Below are 27,363 nucleotides of genomic sequence, written 5' to 3' on the forward strand. Positions count from 1 at the left end.
ACACTATTCTAAGAATCTGCAATAAAACAGATACTAAACCATTCCAATTTCATTCGATCAAACCATATAAACTACTAATCTACTTATACCAACCCTATAAATAGGAAAATTAAATTCTAGGGAAAATATATAACAATGCAATTATCTCCTCAAAATAAAACAAGGAGCCTGTAACATTCTTTTTGTCTTTTATCCCAGGAAATTAGTATGTAGTCTATTTACAGGCTTGTGCATTGTGCTTTGAGAAGCCTCAGTTACTAAGTGCAAAGGTATGCTGTGTTTGCTTTTTACTGAAGTAGTTCACATCTCTCTCTGGATTAGAAATTTTAATCGTGAAACTTCATGATGACCAGGTTTTCATAATTACTCTGATCCTCAACTCAGGTAAGAGCTGCTAAAATGACATTACAGAAGAAAAAAAGAAGTGTGATTATTTGCTGAAGAAACACGAATAAAGGGAAGTCGTGCTCTTTCCTTCTTTTATTTCCTATCATTTTCTGTAGCTCAGGCTTAGGAGAAATTCAGGTGAAAATCATCTAGATGCTGTGACCAACCACCAAGTCAAGAAAACGTGACAGCTGGTAGAAGCTTCTAACAGATAATTAGTCTGTATTACTAGAAATAAAGTGTCCAGCTTAGGCGAGTAGTAATCTTCCTAAAACCCTATATTGGCTACCCTATATCTAAATTAGTGGCCTTTAGTTTCAGCATCGCTTTGATTTATTTTGTAAATCATCTAGATTTATTTTTCTTTTGAGTTATTCTGGCTTTGGGAAATGACGGTGTGGTTTAGCTGGGCTAATCCTCCCACAGATAACAGAAAATTTGGAAAAAATATTTTTCAGAATCTATTGGAAGGCACTTAAGAGGGACCAAAAGCAGAGAGAAAGTGAACAGCAGACTTCTCTCCAAAGACAGAGTACCCAAGTGATTTGTAAAAAGCAGCCTTTGCCTTGGGGCATGGCCCGCCCAATCTGCCTGGAGCTCAGGCAGAAGAAAGCTTCTGCTGTATTGATACTTGAGGTATCAGAGGACACAGTTTGGGGCTCACAAGCAGACATAATATTAGATAAGCTAAATCCTGGATGAGAAAAGTAGCCACAAAATCTGTTTATAAAATTTGCCCCAGGGACTTCCCTGGTGGCGCAGTGGTTAAGAATCCGCCTGCCAATGCACAGGACACGGGTTCGAGCCCTGGTACGGGAAGACTCCGCATGCCTAGAAGTAACTAAGCCCGTGCGCCGCAACTACTGGGCGTGCACTCTAGAGCTCACGTGCTGCAACTACTGAAGCCCGAGCGCCTAGAGCTCGTGCTCCACAACAAGAAGCCTCTGCAACGAGAAGCCAGTGCACTGCAAGGAAGAGTAGCCCCCGCTCACCGCAACTAGAGAAAGCCCGCGTACAGCAACGAAGATCCAATGCAGCCAAAAATAAATAAAATAAAAATAAAAAATTTGCTGCAATTCTTGCTGACCACTATACTATGCATGCTCAGGGGAGGCCCAGTTAATGGCAGCAGCTAGAAACCGAAATAACTGAGCACAAATAAATAATACAAGCAACAGCCCACTGCCAAAGAGAGAAAGAAACCAGAGTTTCACTCGAGCAAGGTTCACTGCCTGCCAAAACCACCGTCACTCTTCAGAGAAAACAAAAAAACAAAAAACTACTCCCAATCCTTGCATTCAAACAATCCTACTCATGAATGCTTGGCAAATCTAATTTTCAACTGAGTATCAAAATGCTTCCAGAAGTAAAAAAGATCAGCCTAAAAAATAATAAGTGATATTTTGGCATTGGGTATACCAAACTGGCTCATGACTAAGTCAAAACTATTTCTGAGCAACTGTCCTCATTAAATGATACATACGCATTGGATATACTCACTGGATAAAGTAGACTCATTAAGAAATTTAAACTAGTCCCACAGGATTATGTTTTTATTATACGGACAAAGTGGTTCAAAGAGAGTCTTCTAGCATTAATTGAAATCTTCCTTAAATGTCTCCAAAGTATTCTGTCAAGTGGCTGATAGGAAGAAAACAAAGGCCTTTATCCTTAGATGATGGAGTGTTTGTTTTGGTAATAGCCAGTTCTCCTTAAGACAAATAACGGCTAAAGTCAGGAGAGTTAAAAGGTCCAAAAAATTTTATTTATTTGCTTCTTTATGGGGCCACATTTTGGCACAGAATAGTTGGTCACTGTGAAATATGAGTCTAAAAATGCTACAGGGTCAGAGAAATTGCTGGGACTGACAGACCAGGCCAAGCTTAGCCCATCCAGGGCAGAGTTGCAAAAAAAAATAGACAGCTTGCTTTAGCCCTGGTGTTCAGAAACTTCACGAGGAGACACTCTGGTGGGTGAGTTTGTGGACAGAAGGGCTTTAAAACTTTTCTTGTATTGGGAGGTGTAAGCAGCTCTTGGCAGGAAAAAAGCTCTTTGCAGGAAAGAGCTCTCTACAGGGGACCCCTCTGTCTTGTCACTAACCTTACACCAGGTGCCCCCCATGCTCAACTCATCTCTGGCCCTAGCTCACCTTTCAAATCTTTTGACCACACAATACCTTGCCTAATCCATTGGTTCTTTCCATAGATCAAAGAAGTAGAAATGAAGAATAAGTAATTAACAGATGACCAGATCTCTTCCCTAGCTTCTGCGTCATTAATCTCGCCAACAAACTGTGTGAACAAGACAGCATCTAAAGAAAGATCACGAGGAATCAACAAGCCTGCACACACGCCTGCACGCAGTGGGGTATGGCGAGGACTCGGACCCCCTATCTCAATGGTTCACTGAGATGACTTCCCTGTTCCCCTTTAAAGGCTTTCATGGTTGAGCAGAATCTTCAGAGGTAGTTTCTGGGGGACACTGAGTCCACCATCTCCCCAGACTGTCAGCATTCTGATTAAAGGCAACTTTCCTTTCTATCAACATGTGTGAGTATCGATTTTGTAAGCAGTAAGCAGCGAGACCTGATTCAGTAACAGAGGGTCTTTGAGGGGCTTCCATGGGGCAGTGAAACAAGGTCACAGAGCCTTAGGAGAAGCTCTCTCATATCTTGTACTATATTTCCCTCCTCTGGAGTGTGGGTGGAGCCAATGAATACGTTGGGACATCTCTCCTGCAATGAGGTTATGTTATATGGCAAAGGTGAGACGATCTTGGAGATGTAATTAAGGTCCCTATTCAATTGACTTTGAGCAAATAAAATGGGAGGTTCTCCTGGGTGAGTCATACTTAATCAGGCGAGGTCTCTAAGGAGGGTTTAGGCTTTCCCTGAGCTCAGCGACTACAAACAGTGCGTCCCATGGGTTCCATTCTGCTTACAATCTTCCTTTCCAGGCCACTTGCACTATGGACTCCAGGCTTAGTCAGCCTCACAATCTCAGAAAGCGAGTCCATGTAACACATCCTTTCATGTATACGTATCTCATGCTGGCTCTACCTCTCGTTAAACTCTGACCCATACACCTCATCTTTTTTTCATTTTGTTTTTTTGTTTCTTTTTTTTTCATTTTTAAGGACATTCATTGCTTTCTAATTTTACAAGCAATACATGTTCACTGCAGACAACTAAAGATACCTAGAAGTATAAAGTAAAAATTAATGATCACCCATACCCCATCCCTCCTAGAGATAACCATCATTAGCATCTTGATGCATTTCCTCCCAGTACCTACATTTTCTAAAAAATTGAAGTATAATTGGCCTACAACACTATGTTAGCTCCAGGTGTACAAAACAGTGATTCAATGTTGCTATACATTACAAAATCGTCACCGTGATGTCTAGCTACCATCTGTCACCAAAGATACTATAATATTATTAACTATATTCCCCATGCTGCACATTTCATCTCCTGACTTATTTATTTGTAACTGTAAGTTTTTACCTCTTAGTCTTCCTAACTTGTATCTTAAACATTTTTTGAGCCAAGAATAAAAATCTCAAATAAAAACAACATACTAAAACTATGTCCTAAAAATATTTTGTTCTTTGTATTTTTGCCATTTGCTCCATAATCCTTGTAATCTCATTGGCAGTCTTATTTGAGGTTGGTATTCCATCATTTCAGCAGCAAAAGGTTTCTATTCATAGGGCGTGAGAGAGAAAAAACTGGAGGAAATCACCCACAGAGGAATATTTTTAGGGCATTTTAAGCTAAAAAAAATGACATCCTGGGGGTAGTATAATACGTGGGTGATTGGCAAGACCTACCTTATGATGAAAACTGACATTTCAACACACTAATGCAATGGTTAAAAATTCTAGGAGTAGAGAAAGTGAAGAATAGGTCTAAGAAAACGTGCATGAATCAAATTGAATTCTTCATGATATAAAATGTTATCTTTAAGAAAAGACCAGCATAAGTATTTTGCAATATATATGTGCATCAAATCATCACATAGTACACCTTAATTTCATACATTATTAAATGTCAGTTATATCACAATAAAGCTAGGGGAAAAAAGAGGACCAACATCAGTGATTTTATAAACTGTCTTCCACTTTATTCTGTTTATTCTGAATATATATAGTCATCAACAATTGTTTATTATTCTGCAAATCCTGAATTTGAGATTGGCTAGTGAGTGTTCACGTTAGTGCAAAGATATCCCAATGACAATCAAAACAATTGCTCCTTATATTAACTAGTAGAACAGGTTTTTAAAGCCATTCTCATAATTTTAAGTGAGAATGATCTTAATGATTTGTAAAAAAAAAAAAAAAAAATAGTATGTTTCAAGAATATACTTTCAAAACAGTTTCATACAATCATAGGTAAGGGAATGCTACTGTAAATGTAAGGGTTCTATTTTTTTTTTGAGTTTGACTTTTTTTTTTTGAATTTTTGAATTTTATTTTATTTTTTTATACAGCAGGTTCTTATTAGTTATCCATTTTATACATATTATACACTAATATGTCAATCCCAATTTTAAAAGTTTAATTTTTCATCAGTAATGAAAACTTGATTTGCTTGATTTGCAACACAGTAATTATGTCAATCAATAGTCATTTATTAATTGTATACTCAAAATATACCAAAATTGAAGAAATATCTTACACACACAAGTCTTTACCTTCCAGAAATATAAGTACTCATTATTTTCACTGGAAACAGTATAGCAAAGATACATAAAGATATGGCAAGCATTTTCAACTTGTCAGTGGCACTAAGGGAAAAAAAAAAAGAATCAAATACACCTTTACGTAAATCTGATTATTTATTTTAAAGACCAGGGGCCATGACCAAATGTGATGATTAACAAAAGGATGAAAGAAACTGTTTAGCTATATCATCTTCTCTAAAATGTTGGCAGTATAAAAACTATTTTATTTTTAAAACATACAATTTCATCTATAATTAAGGACTGTACTTTTATTCTAGTTTAGTTAGTTCTAAGTTCAATGCTTTTTTATTATGTAATTATTCTTTTCATCATGAATAATTTTTAATTTTAATAATTAGCCCTATTAGTATCAAAATATGTATATATTTGTTAAAAACTGAAATACACACACAATACAGTTGTTTCTGAGTGATGGATAGTACATGATTTTAATTTTCCCCTTACCTCATTTTTGCAGTATTCCCTTTTAAAATCCTCTATAATGACTATACATTACATATAATGAAAAAGTAATTTTAGAAAGAAATAAAAGAGTTACTATCTTGACTTCATAGAAAACACTTTATTACCTAATCTGTCAGTGATTTTAAAACGAAAATTCTTTGATTTTAAAAATAAGATGTCCTCAAAAAACTAAAAATATACTTGTCATGATCCAGCACTCTCACTCCTGGGCAAATATCCAGAAAAAACTCTAATTCAAAAAAATATATGCACCCCTATGTTCATAGTAGTACTATTCACAATAGTCAAGACATTGAAACAACCTAAATGTCCATCAACAGATGAATGGATAAAGAGGATGTGGTACATATATACAATGGAATACTACTCAGCCATAAAAAAGAATACATGCCATTTGCAGCAACATGGATGGACATAGAGATTATCATACTAAGTGAAGTAAGTCAGAAAGAGAAAGACAAATGCCATATGATATCACTTATATACGGAATCTAAAATCTGACACAAATGAACTTATTTACGAAACAGAAAGAGACCTGCAGACATAGAGAACAGACTTGTGGTTGCCAAGGGGGAGGGGATGGGGAAGGGATGGATTGGGACTTTGGGATTAGCAGATGCAAACTATTATATATAGGATGTATAAACAACAAGGTCCTACTGTCTAGCACATGGAACTATATTCAGTATCCAGTGATAAACCATAATGGAAAAGAATATGAAAAAGAATGTATATATATGTATAACTGAATCACTGTGCTATACAGCAGAAATTAATACAACATTGTAAATCAACTATACTTCAATAAAATAAATTAAAGAAAATAAAAAATAAAAATAAAATGTTTTCCTGGATTTCTCTTCCACCTTCATGACTCTCAACCATGTTATATACAATTATCATAGTGGTAACTGACAGTGGGTTATTAACAACCTGTGTATTACAGTGGTTCCATAAACATGAGTTCCATGTAGGAGACTAGTTTTAGAGAAACCAAACAGTTCATTAAAAGGCAATGTTGGAGGGCTTCCCTGGTGGTGCAGTGGTTAAGAACCCTCCTACCAATGCAGGGAACACGGGTTCGAGCCCTGGTCCGGGAAGATCCCACATGCCGCGGAGCAACTAAGCCCGTGCACCATAACTACTGAGACTGCGCTCCAGAGCACATGAGCCACAACTACTGAGCCTGCGCCCCACAACTACTGAAGCCCCCGTGCCTAGAGCCCGTGCTCCACAACAAGAGAAGCCACTGCAATGAGAAGCCCGCGCACCGCAACGAAGAGTAGCCCCGGCTCGATGCAGCTAGAGAAAGACTTCATGCAGCAACGAAGACCCAACGAAGTCAAAAATAAATAAATTTATTTTTTAAAAAAAGGCAATGTTGGAATCCTAGGTCTCTGTACTTTCAGTGTAACCTATGACATTACACAATCACCAAAAGCCAGAAACAGAACCTCTGAGCAGAGACCACAGAAGGAGCTGGTCAGTAAAAATTCTTCAAATGCAAACTATACTCTAACGCTGACAGAACATAAGCAGAGATATTTGGGGGGGAATGTTTCAAAAGCTATTGCTTTGGGCAAGAACCGTTATCAAGAGATTTTGAAAATATTCATAGCTTTTGAGTCAGTATTTCTGTTTCTAGGTCTAGCCCTAAAGAAATAAATTTAAACTGTGCACAAAACTTATGTCCAAGTATATCAGTACAATGGATAAATTTTTTAACTGATTTTTTTTGTTACAAAGGAAAAATGGCTATCATAATAGGCAAAATAATCCAGAGATTTATTTTTTAAAAGTTAAAGAAAATGCTTTCCCCTTGCACTCATACTCTCATACACCTTCCATTTTGATCTTTCTTTTTATTAGTTTTATTTTATTTTTTTGTATTTTATTGAAGTATACTTGATTTACAATATTGTTAATTTCTGCTATATAGCAAAATGATTCAGTTATACATATATATACACATACACACACACACACACATACATTCTTTTTCATGTTCTTTTCCATTATGGTTTATCACAGGATATTGAATATAGTTCCCTGTGCTGTACAGTAGGACCTTGTTGTTTATCCATTCTCTATATAATAGTTTGCATCTGCTAACCCCAAACTCCCAATCCTTCCCTCTCCCACCCCCTTCCCCCATTTTCACCTTTCTAAAGCAGCCAAAGTTAAAAGATTAGTGTAGATTCTTCCACATCTAATATATAATCATATATAAACACACACACACGGATCTTTTTCTTAAGTAAAAAAAAATTAGATTTTTAAATTGCATTACAATTTGTTTTTTTTCTTCACTCAACAATATTATGATGGGTATCTTTCCAGATCAATATATTCTGATAGCTAATACCACTTAGCTATCAAGTCTATTCGTTAAACATTTGAGTCTACCAATTTTTTTGCCATGACAAAGAATGATAATGTGCACAGTTTTATTTTATTTCTGTAAGAAAACTCCTCTCATTAAAAATACATTTATATAGAAGACTGCTAGCTCAGCGGCTGCACGTATGCAAGAAAGAAATCTTTGAAATATGTTAATATACTTGTCTCTTTTGCACTTACATTTCCATTGGGATAATCTAGCCCATTTTGCTAGAGGCATCCATTTAGCTCCTGGAGAATTAGGATTGTCACAGAGTGAAAAGAGAAAGATCGTGTAGGTATTCATCTTTCTATAGCAAAATAGGATTTTTGGAGACCATGGGAATATGACTGTTACAGAAATAATGAAAAGAGAAAGATGAACGCAGTATTCAGATTTCTCCAGCAATAGCAGGAACTAGGGAGACCACAGTTAGACAACAGTGTCAGCCACCTGCCCGGGAGGCCCTACATGAGGCCCTGGTGTACCTCCAGGCCCCAGGGGCAGCCCTGACAGCCTGGGGGTGAATGAATGACTAGCCAGTCCAGGGTTCCAGGCCTGGAAGTCAGGCCTGGTTATTGAAACCCACCCTGGCTAGTGGTTTGGAGCAGAGGTAACTTCATGTTCACTGGATCTTCTTATGTGCTCAGCCGAGTGACATGGACAAGTGGCTCATCCCTCCTGCCCTTAGTTTTTCCATCTGCAAAATGGGGATCCTGATTCTCAGAGAGATCAGTTAAGGAGAATATTGAGATCAACTGGCAGACTTACAAGAAACAGAGAATGGTAGCAATTATTATCTTTAAAAGGCCAAGAAATTAGGGAAGAAACGGTCCCGCTTCCCAGTGCCGTCAACAAGCTGTAGGAGGGCACACACTGTCAGCATGTTCCCAGCTCCCAGACAAGGTCAAGTCAGCCCTTAAATATTCCTCGGTGAATAAATGTCCACTTCCCTTCTTTCACGAACCTCCCCGCTCTTCCACCACCTTACTTTAGTAAATTTTACTACAATAAAAATATTGTTTAGTGTTTTTACTGATAAATATCTTATTTGTTACTTGATTTTGGAGTTTTAAGAAAATATTATTTGACTTTTCACTGCTTCACTGGAAGCAATCAGAGCACCTTTCATTTTTCCTCTTTCTCCTCCAATTTTTGTTAGATGTATTTTTCCTTTTTAAATGCCATATATTGAACTTTTTTCTAACATCTTTCATTGTGATATGGCTGTTCAGCTTTTTCTACTTCTTTGGGATTTTATTTTGGTAGATTATATTTTGCTGGGATGTCGTGCATTTCTTTTCACTTTTCCGATTTCCTACCATTAAGCTGTATGTCATTTTACGCTATCTTTTTTACTTGAAAAGGGCTTCCACCATCAGATAACTGATGCGTCTTTGGTGGGTTGAATTTTTTTTTTCTTTCTGGACTGAGGTGTTATCAGTGGACAAACTAGCAAATTCCCACCACCCTGGTTAAAGTCTTGAGGAAGAAGCCCATCAGCGCCAAGTCTGTTCACATTGCGATCAACTGTGCTTTCCAACTACAGACACAAGGAGCAACTAACTGCCCACCTGAGGTCCACCCAGGTACCCTCTCCAGAGCCCCTCTATGGGTCCCTACAACAAATTATAGATGCCAATCTTGTCTCAGATTATCCACTGGAGTTGACCAGCTTTGTCTATTTTCACCATAAAAGATGGGAACTTACACTGGCTGTCTTTCTGGGAGCTCTCGGGAGAATTCATCAAATCAGAAGCATCTTCTACCATTCTGTGTCCTCCAAAGCAAGAAAACTGAGAGCGTGGCACTAGGGATGTAAACTGAGGCTACTGTCTTTTTAGAGTTACTTCCGGTCTTGCTCAAACTTACCTTTATCTGTAACAGGGGTGTAAAGTTTTGCATCTCTGAGACAAAAGCTAACCAGTAATTAATACCTTTCCTATCATGATGCCCAAGTTTCACAATCTTCATTTAATTAAGGACAGAAATACACAATTATCACAAAAATGCATATAATCGATGCTTGGCATGTGTCAAATGAACAAGTGATTTTCAACTATTCCTGAGATACTTCACTATTCAGGACATCTACTGTTTTCCTGAGGCATGGTTAGCAATCCACTGCACTGCGGGGCTGGTGAGTTACGAATCTTTCATGAGGTACTGCGTGGGCCTAGCTGTGCTAAAGCACCAGCATTCCAACTTGACTTTGATGTGCATTTATTTTTTTTTCTATTCTACTCATCATCTAGTTCAGAGGGATTCTCATGAAAGATACTAAGGATTCTCTTAGAGGTTCTGTTCTTACAAATGATTCAAGGACTTAAGAAAGGTCTGTATATAAGAGCATCTGTGTGAACTTTCTGGTGTGCCCATCACATTGCTATACAACAAGAGCACAAAGTCTGTGCTTACTGCACTGTCAACACCTAAGAAAACTAAAAGGGGCTGGATGGATGTGCTACACGTAAATAATCAAAGAACTATAAGCCAGGTGCAACACCTGGGAAGGTGTTAGTGGTTTAGGAAATAGGCTTTACTGAAGAGGAAGGCATCGAAGAGAAAATGGGAATTTGGAGATACATGTAAAACATACATCATTTCTTTTTGCATTTCTAACATCAAAGGAAATGCAGTAGGGATGTAGTTAAAGGAAATCGAAAATTATACATTTCTGTCTTACCTTGGAAGATCGGAAGGTAAATGCTGTTGATTTGACATCAGCTTTTTCTTTGTCCATGAGTAGAAGGCTTTTGTCTTCCATGAGGCTCAAGTATTTTCCTGTGGTGACATGGCGTAGTCGGAAAGGCTGGCCCCATCTTATATGGCTTCCACTCCACCTAACAAAAACAGTTAAGACTTGATCCAATAGCAAATACAATGACAGGAGAAACAGCAATTAAAATGTATGTGTCAGACAATGAACAGAGGTGCTTTGCATACACTGTCTTCTTTAATGATCCCCCAAACCTTATGATGTTGGTGTTATTAATTTCGTATCACAAATAACAAAATGGTTATGCAGAATGATTAGGTAATATTCCATGTCATAGGGCTAACAGTAAGTAGAAGCGAAATTTAACTCAAGGTCTTCTGACATTAAATGTAATACCATCCACACCAAACACTACTCCATGCAAAGATGACCAAGAAGCTGTGTTCCAGGTTAACCTCTAATTGCTAGTCACAGATATAGACATTATGAGTTTAAATGATACCTTAGCATTTACTAGCTATTTTTGGATTTGCACAGACTTGAAAACTAGTGATATTAGAGTCAATGCCTAATTATGATTAACTGGAACTCATATATATAAACTGAAGTATGTATTTATCTGAAAAAAGAAATCTCTTCCTATGCTTTAAATTTTAATAATGTGGAACAATTATGTCATTAAAAACCAATGAACAAGAAAGACAAACAAGACTATAAATTCTAATAGAGTCAAGAGGAAAAACGGGAAAGCAAAATTGAATGCAACACAGAGAAAATATAAACTAAGATTGCAGAAAAAAGATAAAAAGCAAAGTTGTGATCATTAAAGTCTGCTTTTAAAAATAATGACTTTCAGATAGGGTAGAAAAGAAAAATTAAGATACAGACCATCCTTGCTTTGCACAGTACTGTGTTAACTGAAAGCCGTCATTATCAGAGCCTTGCCCTTACTACGGTACAGAGTGGAAACAAGGTTCTGATAATGGTGACTTTCAGTTATCATGCTAGTGTGCAAAACGAGGACAGCCTCTTACCAATGATGTAAAATCAAATTAAAAAAATACAAATAAAAAGGATTTACCATGCATACAAAATCAAAAGAAAACAGTGATGGTAAAGTTGATAGTAGAGAAATTAGAATTCAAGGCAAAAAAGTATAAAGGGGACACTGTCGGGTATTTTATAATGAGAAAGATATACTCTAAAAAGAATGTACTATGTTATGAAGCTTCACATGTCAATGGCAAACAGAAAATGAAACAAAAGAAACACAAGGATAATTTTTTAAAAGACAATTATAGTGGAAGCTTTATCACTAGGTAAGGAATCAAATAAATAAAAAGTAAAGGTATGGAGGATTTCAATATGATTTTATTAATTAATAAACCAGTTTTAATACAGAAGCATTATAAACTTTTATATTCTACAAATTAAGAACACTTTAAAAAGAATTCACCAATCTTAGTGAACTATATGTCAATTTTATGCTGTTTTCCCAACCTGGATTTTTGACCTGAACTATTAGCCTGGAAAATTAACAGTAGAATGATATTGTAATAAGTCCATTTTTACATGGATTCGTTTATAAAGACAATTACTTTGGACAAGTCCTCCTACTAAATTAATAATCATGTACCAATAAACCCTGATAATAACACACTATTGTCTTAAAAATGAAATTAAAGTTCATTTACCAACAACAGCATGTTAAAGCATTTCTAGTCTGGTAATAGTGTATACTTTTTACCAGAACTTCTATACGGTATTCTGGATACCATGTTCAAATCTATTTAATAGGGCTCATATACATAAGCACTCCTCTCAAGCCACTGTTAGAAATGGAATGAATCTGACCAATCATCAGCCAAACTTTGTAAAGTCTAAACACATTTTCTTTAGCTCACAGGTCCAAAAGAAAAGAGGAAAAGCGCAGGAGAATCAAGGGGCAAGAAAATAATATTTCAGTAAAAACTGAAAATAGTTACAGTAAAGAAGTTATATAAAGCAGCTTCCTATATTATTGAAAACTGTTCCATATGTATTATCTATATTTACTTGTAATTATCTCAAAGAAATGAGGAGTATTTGGTCACCTGTCATGATATGTTAATTTTTTAAAGATTTGTAACACACAAGAAAGTGGAATTTTACTTAAAATACAAAATGCGTATTTATAATTGCAGTGATCATGCCCATTACAGAAACTAACATATATCCTACTTACAGTGTTCTTACAACTTTGTCCTGGGGTACAATACAGGAATGTGTTTTCTATTACATTTGACTCCCAAAATTAAAACTTACCTTATTAAAATGTTCATAATACTGAAAAACTTTTGACAACATTAATGTTATGTAAGTAAGCAATATAAAATATATAATTACTGGACTACATAAATTATAACAAATACAAAGTTTGGGGCCTCAGTGGAGGAAAAAAAAACAAATGGTATCCCAAAGATTGTAATACAAACATTGACCTTTGGAAATAAAGTTCTGTCATAAACATAAGCAGGATCTTTGACTATAACTTCCTAAGTAAAAATAAAAATTAATTATGTGGCCATTGCATATAATAAGACATGCGAATTAAATGCAATCTAATTTGTAAATGTACAGTGAGGCCAAAGTAGGTCAAAGATGCAACAAAATCTAAAAAAAAATTTTTTTTAAATAATTACATTTGTTACATATGAACCTCCTGCTTTCCTACTGTAGATATACATCAAGGGTCATAGAGTAGAATCAAAACACCTCTCTTTAATTTTTTAAATGGTTGAAAAAATGGTTGAAAAAGTCCCTGATCCGCCTGGGCTGTCAAGCCCCCTTGCTGTCATCTGGATTCTGAGATGCATAGCTACAAACACATGGTGATAAAGTACCCCCTTTCATCTCCATTATTTGAAGAAGGCCCAGGCCCTTTCTATATATCAGTCAACCAAATTCAAAGTGAAAACAAACTCCAAACTTTCCCTTTCAAACTTCAAACATTAGGCAACAGCAGAGAAACAGAATTAAGACCACGGGATAGAAACACGTGCTGAATAATGGGGTTTATGTAATTGCAGTTCATCAACAACATTGTTGACAATAAAAAGGAACTCTTGTTGGGCTTTCAGGAGCTCTCATCCTTTTTTTTTTTTTTAAGCCTATAAATTGAGAGAGATTTAGGTCCTGGTTTCCTCAAAAAAAAAAAAAAATCATTTCTTTAACCACACAATTGTGAAGGGTAGGTAGATCTATAAATGTGAAAACACATCTGGAGTCCGTTTTTTAAAGGCAACAAAACTTCTCTAAATTTCACTTTTTTGGACTATTTCATTTCTCTAATTAAGCTGTCATTTTTATAATACACTAGGCAAATTACAAAAATACATGTATATATTTGAAATTCTTTTCCCTAAATTCTCTGAATAATTTATGAAGCACACAAAAGAGATGAGTTTTCTTCCCTTTCCTTTATAAGTCATCTCTTCTTTTTCCATCACATTAAGAGGTGCACTTCCCATAAAATTTTACTTTTATGATTCACTTTGTTATAAAGTAGAAACTAACACAGCATTGTAAAGCAATTATACTCCAATAAAGATGTTAAAAAAAAATTTTACTTTTAAGTTCAATGTTTATCAAAAGTTTTAATATTTCAGTACATTTGACCAACTATGAATTTATACAGAAGAAATTTAATATCAGCAATTAATTAAGAATTAATGGGGTTAATATAGAAGCATTTTTTTAAAGTCACAGACTTACAATCAGAGAAAATATAAAAAATAAATTTAATTTACATGCATTTTTTTTGTTGAATAGGTGTATGACACAGTGAGCAGAAAAGTCTTTCAATCATAAAAAAAAATCCAATTGGGGTACTATTCTGTCATGGGAGAGTAAAGGAAATATGATTTCAATGAGAAAGATGAATAACATATTTTTTCCACTGTTAAAGAGACCGTGTTCAAGTATTTTTAAATAAACAAAGATGGGTATTAAATCACAGCAGTACTTAGAGACAATGGGATACTTTTATAAGAGTGGTGTAACCATTTTATCTTAAAATGTCACTACTTATAATACACCGTAAGTTGTATTCTATGTATTTATTTAAACTGATAATGAAAAAATTTCTCTGTCAAGCCTAACAACGATCAAAGAAATATGAAGTTTTTCGAAATCATTGTATGGGCTATGTAAGCAAAAAAAACAAAAAGACAAAAAACTGAAGACCACTGAACCACTTTAATCATCAATAGATAAGCATTAATCTCAAAATATCAGGTTGACAAAGACAGCTATTCCATAATAAGATAGTTCCCTACAGCCATCCATGAAGTCTGTTACCCTAAATTAATAATTTTTTAAAGTGTCATATAATAGGGAACAAATACATTGAAAACTTACTGATTTTTAGGTAAAGGACTGAAACTTCCAATCTTTTTTTTAAAATTTAATTGATATTTAAATTCTATTTAAAATAGTTCAAATTGACACCTTTACCATCAGTATTGCATTTACATAAAGGAACTAAAAGTCAATCTCTGGACAGCTTTTTGAAGTCACCAGAAAAAAAAAGGTCATTGTTTCTATAATGAATACACAGTGACTTGCTTGCAATCCACATTTCTCACTCAGCTATCAAGCTATTTGTAAGTAAAGATAGTGACTGCCAGTTATGACTGTGACATCTCACTCAGGTTCAAGTTTCCACTGTTTTACATGTGACTTTACAAGGTTAAACCCAGACCTGAAATGTGCGACAGGGTTGCAAACAATTTGTCCTGTCTCCAAACCTTACATCACTCTGCTCTGGGAGCCCTTCCTGCCAGGAGATGCACAGACTGGGACAAGACGATATTATAAAAACATATGGGAACATATGTATATGTATAACTGATTCACTTGGTTATAAAGCAGAAACTAACACACCATTGTAAAGAAATTATACTCCAATAAAGATGTTAAAAAACAAAACAAAACAAAACAAATGAGGCTAAACGCAAAAGCAGATGGTATAAAATTGTTGCTTACTACCTGGTGAATGTAGGCTAGTGAAAGATAAATAAAGGCAGGCGGAAGGTAAAAGAGGAGAGACTCTCCACTTTCTCAGGGTTTCATTTGCTTGCTGGTTGTTAGCATGACCATCTCACATAAAAGCACAAGAGCACTCGATGTACTTTGTACCCGGAGCGTCAGGCTGTATTTAGAAGTTCTACTTACGCAACTCTTAGCGTCTCTAGTCTCCACAGGGAACGTGCGTGAACAGATACAGCACCGCCTTCGTAATGAACAGTTCTGTTAAAAGAAATAAAAAGCCCAATTTTAACGGTGCATTCTTGGACTCAATTTTTCAAGCCAATTCAAGAGAAAAGTAAATGGGAAGGCTTTGGAGAAACAGTAAAAGTACTTTTGGTAGGAGACAATATAGCTGGAAATAAAAATAACAACAGTGACCTGAATAAACATTTGATTTAAACACATTCCTTTGTCTTTTACTCCCTCTCATCCCCTTCATCCCCTCTCCCTCACCCTGGCCATTTTTCTCTCTTTATCCCAGTGAATACTTTCACCATTAAACTTAAGTCCATAAATGTACTCCACTACGAATTTAGGTGTAGTTTAATATATTTCAACACATGCATATAATTATTTGGCAATTCTAATTCTTTCTAGACATTTAAAAACATTTTAAAGAAATGTGAAAACACATTAATTTTAATGTTTTCATGACAATCTGTTAGTGATAAGAGATAGGAAAATGTAAACATCAATAAAATGTAAATATCAACAAAAAAGTCACACACACACACACACACAGAAATTTCTTTGGAGGTACATCACACATACCAAAATTCCAAAGCTCTCGTAATAACAATTTGTTAATATGCCAGACGTGATGCTAAGTAATGTATACACATTATCCAAATTGGTCTCTATACCATCCCCTTGAGATTGGTTTAAGGAAACCAAAACTTGTTTCCTGTTTCTTTCCCAAGTGCTCACCGTCTCCCTCTCCACTGGGTCTCTTCATCATCCAAACACACATAACCCTGTCCAGTCACAAACATAATAACGTGTGACCATATTTTCCTCCCCTGCTTCCCTTGCTTTTTCTGCCTCATTACCACCTCCTCTTAATCCTCAGTGCACTCAGTCTTGTCTGCAGACCCACTTCTCCACCGAGACAGATTTAGCTGAGGTCATCAAACGACCTTCATGTTCCCAAATCCAGTGGACTTATTTTTTTTAAACATGTTGGAAAACGCTACTGCTTTGACAGTTTTCCTAACACCATTCTCGCCTGCGTTCCTCTTACCTACTCAGATATTTTTTCTCATTCTATTTTTATTGTGGAACTTTTCAAAGACACACAAAAGTGGAGAGAATATTATAATAAACCCCAATACACCCAGCACGTAGCTTCAACAGTGATCAATATAGGGCCAGTCTTGTTTTACCTATAACCACAAGTTATCCTTTGACATGCAACCTCCACATAAAACAATACAAAAGTATTTTTCTATACTTGATATACATATATATAAAATTTGTTTTTATGAAATACCCATTCACTGTTCAAATTTTCCCAGTTGTCTCAAAAATGTCTTTTTCACACTGAAGTAATGCCATTTGCAGCAACAAGGATGGACCTGGAGATTATCATACTAGGTGAAGTAAGTCAGACAGACAAAGATAAAAATCATGATATTGCTTATATGCAGAATCTAAAAAAAAAGATACAAATGAACTTATTTACGCAACACAAACAGACTCAGAGACTTGGAGAAGGAACTTATGGTTACCAGGAGGGAAGGGTTGGGGGTAGGGATAGTTAGGGAGTTTGGGATTGACATATACACACTACTGTATTTAAAATAGATAACTAACAAGGACCTACTGTATAGCACAGGGAACTCTGCTCATTACTCTGTAATAACCTAAATGGGAAAAGAATTTGAAAAAGAATAGATACATGTATATGTATAACTGAATCACTTTGCTCTACACCTGAAACTAACACAACATTGTTAATCAACTATACTCCAATATAAAATAAAAATTTTTTTAAATGTAGCAAAAGCCATAGAAAACAGAATGATCAGGCATCCTACCGAGAAGCATGAGGTAATCATTCTCAGGTTAACTTGCTTTCAAATTTTATTCTTTTTTAATAATGAATCTACTTTTATCCATCATGTCACAGGATGGGAAAAATCTGAATAAATTGTTCTTCAAGGAAAAAAATGTCTTTTTCTTTCTGTCGCTTTTTCAAATCAAGATCCAAATGAGATGCATAAATTTGTTTGGTGTCTTTATTTTATTCTAGAACAGTTCTCCCTTCCTCTTTTTTTTTTCCTTCTTGACATTTATTTGTTAACAAAAAACTGTATCATTTGTCCTGGAGTATTTTCTACATTCTGAATTTTGCTGATGACATCCTCACAGTGTTTTTTAACATCTGCCTCTAAGTGGTAGATCTAGAAATCTAGAAACTTGCTCAGGTTCAAGTTTGTGATTCTTTGGCAAGAACATTTCAGAAATTGGTGTTTGCCTTCCTATTACATCACATCAGGAGGTAATAATGACTACTTGTTTATCTTTTTACATTAAAATTGATTCAGGATCACCCTGATCCATCCATTATAACCTAAGAATTTTAGGTACATCAATGACCAGGGTCCTCAGTAGGGGCTTTTAATGGTGGTTGTGAATTTAATCATGTGGATAGCTTTTAAAATCCTGAAACCTTGCCCTCACCACCGGCCAATTAAACCAAATTTGGAGTCAGGTGTTTTAAAAGCTCCCCAGCTGGTCGTAAGGGGGAGCCAAAGTTAGGAAACTATGGTCTATACCAGACTCTAAACAGTAGCACTACTGGCACTTTGGTCCAGGTAATTCTTTGCTGTGGGGGGCTGTCCTGTGCACTGTAGGATATTTCCCACATCCCTGGCCTCTACCCACTACATACCAACAGTAGTACATCCAAGCTGTGACCCAAGTTGTGGAGACATATATATATATAAATCTTAATATATACAATATATGTTATATAAAAATACATTCATATACATGTGTGAATGTGTGTGTGTGTGTATATATATATATAATTTTATAGAAAGAATTTACTATAAGGAGTCTGCTCATGCAATCATGGAGGCTGACAAGTCCCAAGATCTGTGGGAGACCCAGGAGAGCTGATGATGTAAGTTCCGGTCCAAGCCCAAATGCCTGAAAACCAGGAGAGCCAATGGTATAGTCCCATTCCAAAGACTGACAGGTTCAAGATCCAAGAAGAACTGATGTTTCAGTTTCAGTTCAAAGGTAAGAAATAATTGATGTCTCAGCTCAAAGGCAGTTAGGCAGAAAGAGGTCCCTCTGATTCATGAAGAGTCAGCCTTTCTGTTCTATTCAGGCCTTTAACTGATTATATGAGGCCCACCCACACCAGGCAGAGCAATCTGCTTTACTCAGTCTATAGATTTAAGTGGTAAACTCATCTAAAAACACCCTCACAGAAACACCCAGAATAATTTGATCAAATAGTTTGATCAAATATCTGAATACTGTGTGGCCCAGTCAAGTTGACACATAAAATTAAACATCATAATAACTGAGAGAAAGTCCAACTTATCTATCTATATTTCTAAATCTGGAATTAATATCTACATTGTGAGTGATTCCTTTTTTGTCCTCCCCAAGATAACTACAGATAAATTCAGAGTGTTTCAGAACACTTGGATCATCCCAAAAACGTTAGTTTTATCAGTGAAGCATGAGCAAAAGAATTGTCTTATACATGAATTACAAAAATAACAATTAGGTCATTTTCAATTTACTTTTGTTTCTTCAACATAGGGAAGCCTTAAATTTAGTATATTATTTTAACACTGGACAGCTCATAGTCAATTATTACTGCAGTACCACAGACACCGCCTTTTTTTTTCCCTCCAAGTGAACTATTTTTTTTAACATTTACCATATGACCTTAAAGCAATGGGGATAAGGGACGTTGTCATTAGTGTTCTACTTTTTTAACACATACTGGTTTCTTTTTTGTCCAGAGAGAGGCTAGAATGTGTAACAAACGCTGAACAACAAAAAGAGGGAACAAAAATAATACAAGGAAATTTAATCAGTCACATCCAATTTTGATGATGAATCAACTACACAAGTTAAAAATAAAGAAGAGGGGCTTCCCTGGTGGTGCAGTGGTTGAGAACCTGTCTGCCAATGCAGGTGACACGGGTTCGAGCCCTGGTCTGGGAAGATCCCACATGCCGCGGAGCAACTAGGCCCGTGAGCCACAACTACTGAGCCTGCGCGTCTGGAGCCCGTGCTCCACAACGAGAGGCCGCGATAGTGAAGAGGCCCGCGCACCGCGATGAAGAGTGGCCCCCGCTTGCCGCAACTAGAGAAAGCCCTTGCACAGAAACGAAGACCCAACACAGCCAAAAATAAATAAATAAATAAATAAATAAATAAAAGATTACTATAAATTGTAAAAAAAAAAATGTTAAAAATAAAAATAAAGAAGAGTAGTTTACTGGCTTCTAAAGATTGCCGTGCCAATTCAAATGCTTATGACATGTTTATGTAGAATTCAGTAGGGACAAAAAAAAGTCATATCACTGTATTTTAGTTACCGCAATGCAGGGCAGTAAAATAATATCAGAATTCTTCATTTTTCCAAACTTGATGTTCAATAAATGAATGACAGACCACAGAACTAAATTCTATTTTGAAAAATTTTTTTTTAAATCCTAACGAAATAGATTTTAAAAATCATAATTGGTATCCATAGGAACTATCACTACTTTTTACCTCAAAAGAAATGTGCTGCTTTAACACATGTAGCAAAAATGATTACTTTTCTCCTTTTGTACACATAAGTTTATTAATTTAAAGTATCACTGAACATTCATAAAATCCATCACATGCACAGGCTAAAGAATAAAAACTATGTTATCATATCAATAAATGCAAAAAGCATTTGACAGAATCCCACATCCATTCACAATGAAAACTCTTAGAAAACTAAGAACAGGAGGGAACGTCCTCAACTTCATGAAGATCATCTACAATCAACATCATTCTTAATAGTGAGAAACTAAATAATTTCCCCCTAAGATACAGAACAAGGCAAGAATTTCCCCTCTCACCAATCCTTTTCAACATTGTACTAGAAGTATTAGCTAATGCAATAAAACAAGAAAAGGAAAAAAAGGTATGTGAACTGAGAAGAGAGAAAAAAAAAAAAAACTGTTTTCTTTTGCAGATGACATGACGGTCTATGTAGAAAATCTCAAAGAATCAACAACAAAAATAAAACTCCTGAAACTAAGAAGCAATTATAGGAAGGTTACAGGATACAAGATTAATGGAAAGATTAATGGACAAACTCAACTTTCTTATATACCAGTGATGAACAACAGCAATTTGAAATTAAAACACAATACTATTTATATTACTACCAAAAGGAAAAGAAAGGTATATTTCCTATAAAATATGTACAAGATCTACATGAGAAAAACTACAGAAGTCTGATGAAAGAAATCAAAGAGTAAATAATTGGAGAAATATTCCACATATACAAACAGGAAGACTCAATACTGTGAAGATACCAGTTCTTCTCAACCTGATCCATAGATTCAACTCAAACCCAATCAATAACCCTAGGAAACTAATCAGTTATCTTCAAAGCAATTCTAAAGTTTATACAGAAAGGCCAAAGACCCAGAATACCCAACACAATATTAAAGGAGAACAAAGTTGGAAGAATGACACTACCAAACTTCAAGACTTACTATAAAGCTACAGTAATCAAGATGGTGTGGTCCTGGTGAAAGAGCAGACAAATAGATAAATGGAACAAAACAGAGAGCCCTAAAATAGGCTCATACAAATATAGTCAACTGACCTTTGACAAAGGCACAAAGGTGCTCCATTCCTTTCAATGAAAAAAGGATAGTCTTAAATAGGTAAAGTACAGGAGATTTTTAAGGCACTGAAACTATTCTGTATGCATTACAAGGGTGGATATATGTCATTATACATTTGTCAAAACCCAGAAAATATACAAAACTAAAAGTGAATCCTAATGTAAATAACGGACTTTAATTAATACTAATGTGTCCATATTGACTCATCAGTTGTAAAGGAAGTACCACACTAAAGCAACATTTTAATAATAGGAAAACTGCAGAGGAAGGTCTGGAAGGGATATGTGGGAAGTATCTGTACTTTCTGCTCAATTTCTTTGTAAATCTGAAACTCCTCTAAAAAATAATGCCTATTAAAGCCACAGTAATCAAAATAGCATGTTATTAGCACAAAAACAGATATATAGATCAATGGAAGAGAATAGGGAGCCCAGAAATACACCAATGCATCTCTGGTCAATTAATCTATGACAAAGGAGGCAGGAATATACAACGGAGAAAAGACAATCTCTTCAACAAGTGGTACTGTGAAAGCTGGACAGCTACATGTAAATCAAAGAAATTAGAACACTCCCTCACACCATATACAAAAATAAGCTCAAAATGGTTTAAAGATCTAAATATACGACATGACACCAAAAAACTCCTAGAAGAGAACACAGGAAAAACATTCTCTGACATAAATCGTACCAATGTCTTCTTACAGCAGTTTCCCAAGGCAAAAGAAATAAAAACAAAAATAAACAAATGGGACCTAATCAAACTTAAAAGCTTTTGCACAGCAAAGGAAATCATCAACAAAACAAAAAGACAACATACGGAACGGGAGAAAATATTTGCAAAAGATGTGACCAACAAGGGGTTAATGTCCAAAATACACAAAGGGCTCATACAACTCAATATGGAAAAAACAAACAACCCAATCAAAAAATGGGCAGAAGACCTAAAGAGACATTTTTCCAAAGAAGAGTTATAGATGGTCAAAAGGCACATAAAAATACACTCAACATCGGTAATTATTAGAAAAATGCAAATCAAAACCACAATGAGATATCAACTCACATGTGTCAGAATGTCTATCATCAAAAAGTCTACAAATAATAAATGCTGGAGAGGGTGTGGAGAAAAGGGAACCCTTGTACACTGTTGGTGGGAATCTAAATTGATGCAGCCAACATGGAAAACAGTATAAAGGTTCCTTAAAAAACTAAAAATAAAGCTAACATATGATGCAGCAATCCGACTCCTGGGTATATATCCTGAGAAAATAAAAACTCTAATTCGAAAAGATACATGCACCTCAATGTTCACAGCAACACTATTTACAAGAGCCAAAACATGGAAACAACCAAGTGCCCATCAACAGATGACTGGCTTAAGAAGGTGTGGTATATGTATACAATGGAATACTACTCAGCCATAAAAAGAATGAAATATTGCCATTTGCAGCAACATGTATGGGCCAAAGAATATTATGATTAGTGAAATAAGTCAGACAGAGAAAGACAAATACTATATGTTATCACTTTTATGGGGAATCTAAAAACTAATGCAAATACATCTATATACAAAACAGAAACAGACTCACAGACACAGAAAACAAACTTATGGTTATCAAAAGGGAAAGGTGGGGAGGGACAAATTAGGGATATGGCATTTAACAGATACAAACTATTATACATAAAATAGATAAGCAACAAGGATTTACTGTATAATACAGGGAATTACATTCAATATCTCGTAATAACCTATAATGGAACATAATAAAAAAATAACTGAATCACTATGTTGTACACCTGAAACTAACACAATATTATAAATCAACTATACTTCAATTTCAAAAGTCTTAATTTTTAAAAATCACTTATTTAATGTTTTTTTTTTTGAATTTTATTTATTTATTTATTTATTTATTTTTGGTTGTGTTGGGTCTTCGTTTCTGTGCGAGGGCTTTCTCCAGTTGTGGCGAGCCCCCGCTCGGGGGCCACTCTTCATCGCGGTGCGCGGGCCTCTCACCGTCGCGGCCTCTCCCGTTGCGGAGCACAGGCTCCAGACGCGCAGGCTCAGTAGGTGTGGTTCACGGGCCTAGCCGCTCCGCAGCATGTGGGATCTTCCCGGACCGGGGCACGAACCCGTGTCCCCTGCATTGGCAGGTGGATTCTCAACCACTGCGCCACCAGGGAAGCCCCCTATTTAATGTTTTTAAAAAATATTTATATATTAGGAGAAAATATACTAGGACTATACTAGGAAGAAAATGAAGAGGATGATTATAAAATTTAGCCACTTTTACACTTTTCTTTTGTTTTGAAAAATATCACATTTTACTAGATTTAAAACTTTTACGTTGGCAGTTATTTTAAGCACTTTTAAACTTACATCCAATGTCTCCAATTGTCTCTTACTTGAAGTGAGCTGTAAATCTTACTGTTGTCCCCTTAAAGATATCACATCTTTTTTCTATCAGTTTTTAAGTGTTTCACTTTGTGTTTACTTTTCAGTACTTTTAGTCTGATGTAAGTGCGGTTTCTTTTCATTTGCCTTACTTAGGGTTCATGGTTCTTGAATCTGTGGCTTAATATACTTAGTTGTGGAGAATTCTTAAGCAACTGTATTAAACATTGCCTGTGCCTTGTGTACTTGCAAGCACTCTTTTTCTTGTTCTCTGTCTCCCTCCTGCTTTCCTTCTCCTGCTGCCTCCCTCCCTTCTCTATCCTTTTATTTTGGAACTCCAATACATGTATGGTAGACCATTCATCATTTATCACGTATTTCGTATGCTCTTTTTCATATTTCCCAATCTTTTGACTATCAGTGTTTCAGTATTAGGTCAGAATATTTCTTCTGACCTTATTTCCAGTTCAATAATTCTCTTTTCAGCTATGTCTCAGCTGATATTAAATCTATCTGTTCTAATATCAGTTATTTTAATGTTCAGTTTTAGAATGTCTATATGACCCCTTCTTATAGTTACCAGTTCTCCACCAAATTTATTCACCTGGTCTTTTAATTCTTAGATCATAATAATCATAAATATTTAAAATTCTACTTGTGATAACACTATTATCTGTGTATCCATGACCTGTACGCCTTTTTCTATAGTGTGTGTTTGCCTCTGCTTTTCAGGTGGGTCCTATCTTATATGCCTGTGCTGTATAACAAAGAATCTGGCTGACCCATGCCCCTGGTTCCTAGAAGGGAGATTCTAAACCCTTGGAATTTCCCAAGTGATATAAGTGACTATGTTTTTCATGAGCCTCTTAGATCACACCTTCATTTATGATAATGGGGCCACTCGTGGTGGGCCCCTAGATAGCTTCAGTAAGAGGGTTGGCCATGCTGGAAAGACAAATAAGATGACCAGAGGGTTGGAAGTTTGATCCAGCCTGACCTCTGAGGAGTGAAAGTGTGGTGGAGACTGATTAAATAATTGAGTACATGATTGAACTCAAACATTCCTACATAACAAAACACCAAGAAAAACACTCTAGGACAAAAGCTTGACGGAGCTTCCTGGATGATGGACATGATGATGTGCCAGGAGGGTAAGATATCTTGATCCACAGGTACAGGGAACAGAAACTCTACATTTGAAACCCTCCCAGACCTCGCCTTATACATAGCTACATCTGGCCCGATTTGTAATCCTTTATAATAAAACTGTAATCATAAGTATAGCACTTTCCTGAGTTCTTAAATCTAAAGGGGAACCCCCAAATTTGTAGCCAGTTGTACAGTAGTACAGATGGTCTGAGGACCAGCCCTCTCCTTGTGGCTGGTGTCTGAGATAAGAGCAGTTTTGTAGGAAACAAAGCCCGTAATTTGTATGATCTATTAATTCTGGGGAGTTGGTGCCAGAACTCTACTGCAGTACATCAGTCAGGGTTGAAACAAAATAGCGTGTTTAATTTTGATTATTAGATACGGTATATGTAAAATACAGAAATCACTTGAGTTCTTTGTGTTAGTCCCCCACCCCCCAAAGGTGTACTTTTGCTTCTCGCAGGTAAAGTAATCTAGGGGCACCAGCAATCCCACATCATCTTAATCCAAATGGTAATTAATATTATTTGAGGCTGAGTTTCAATACTTGCAAGGGCTGCTCTATTTCCAGTTCATCACTGCTTCAAGGGCATAGTTCTTTGAGTTCCCTCCTAAAGTGCCTCTTCTTTGGTGGGTCTTGTACTACCACTTTTGATCCACTTGCACTCTGATGCTTCCAGCAGCTCTGCCCCACTTCTGAGCCACTCAGCCACTGCAATCCCCTGGAGAGAAGAGGCTTCCTCAGATGCCGAACTCACTCCTCCGTCTCCTATTTTGGGAACCTGGCTCCACACATTTTCACTGCTTTTTTAGCTCGCAATTATCTTTGAACAGATTTTTGGTTTTTCTCAGAGGGAAACATGGCTTGGAATAACCTCACCTACTATTGTTATCACCATCACTTCAAAAAATTCTCTTTAAAATACAATTATTTTCAACTTTGAGTCCATCAAGCTAGTGCGGAATTCAAGCACTTATTATTGTTGCTGGAGTGGTACAGTAATCTCGGACCCTGGGGAGTAAGCCCAGTTCATTTGTTAGGTCTTCTAAGCGCAAGGTCTCTACTTACATGCTCCTGTCCAGTCTGAGGGCTAGACGCTTTCCATTCACTTGAGAGGCTCAGGACATTTTGCTCAAGTGAAAAACCCCACAGCCATTGCCCTCTGAGTCTTGCCATCTCCTGATAAGTCAGGATGAAATGGGGAGTAGCAAGTTGTCAGGGAGCAGAGTACTGGTCAGCCTGAAAGTGGAACTCAGAAAACTCTGCTCCCTCCCCAGTCTCTATGAATGCTTTAAAAAAAATTTTTTTAAGATAACCATAGATTCGCATGCTGTTGTGAGAATACAGAAAAATCCCTTGAACATCTGTCTGGTTTCCCTTAACAGTAATATTTTTCAACTATAATATAATAGCTACATATATACATAACCTTAATAGTTACATATGTGTAACTATTATATATGTAATATATATGTAACTAATAGTTACATATGTAATGTAACTATTACATATACGTTTAACTATGTATTACATATATATATGTAACTGTTACCTATATATGTACTATTATATATGTAACTATATTTTAAAACTATAGTATAATAGTTACACATATATGTAACTACACATATATTCAAGTTACATATATATGTAATTGAATATATATATATATACTATAATGGTTTTTCAGTGAAGATATTGACTTTGATACAATCCCCTGATCTTATTAAATTTCTCCAGTTCTGCTTATATTCATTTGAGTATGTGTCTGTGTGTGTGTATTAAATTCTATACCATTTTATTAACTGTGTAACTTCCTGGAACCCCATCATTGTAAAGGTCCTACACCACAAGGATGCCTCACATTGCCCTCTTCTAACTAAACCTACCTCCCTCTCGCTCCCCTCTCTTGCTTCCCTAACCCTGGATAACCACTAATCTGTCCTCCAGTTCTAAGATTCATTTCAAAAATGTTATAAACATGGACTCACACAGTATGTGATCTTCTGGGACTGACAATTTTCACGCAGCATAACCGCCGGGAGATCCCTCCCAATTGTTATGTATCAATAGGCCATTCCTTTTTATTGCCGAGCAGCATTCCATGCTATGGTTGTACTGCAGACTGGATAACCATTCCCTTGATGAAGGACATCTGGGCTGATTCCAGTTGACAGCTTTACAC

At 36.0% G+C, this 27,363-nt stretch overlaps 1 protein-coding gene across 1 annotated transcript in view; it reads right to left on the minus strand.

Moving 5' to 3' along the window:
- RYR2 (ryanodine receptor 2) overlaps positions 1-27,363 on the minus strand; it is a 740,642-nt gene that overhangs the window by 373,171 nt on the left and 340,108 nt on the right. The window contains 2 exon segments of the mRNA XM_036828245.1: positions 10,668-10,824; positions 15,915-15,989. Coding sequence (XP_036684140.1) covers positions 10,668-10,824; positions 15,915-15,989 — 232 coding nt within the window.

This window comes from Balaenoptera musculus, chromosome 16 (assembly GCF_009873245.2).
Source record: "Balaenoptera musculus isolate JJ_BM4_2016_0621 chromosome 16, mBalMus1.pri.v3, whole genome shotgun sequence".
Taxonomy (NCBI): domain Eukaryota; kingdom Metazoa; phylum Chordata; class Mammalia; order Artiodactyla; family Balaenopteridae; genus Balaenoptera; species Balaenoptera musculus.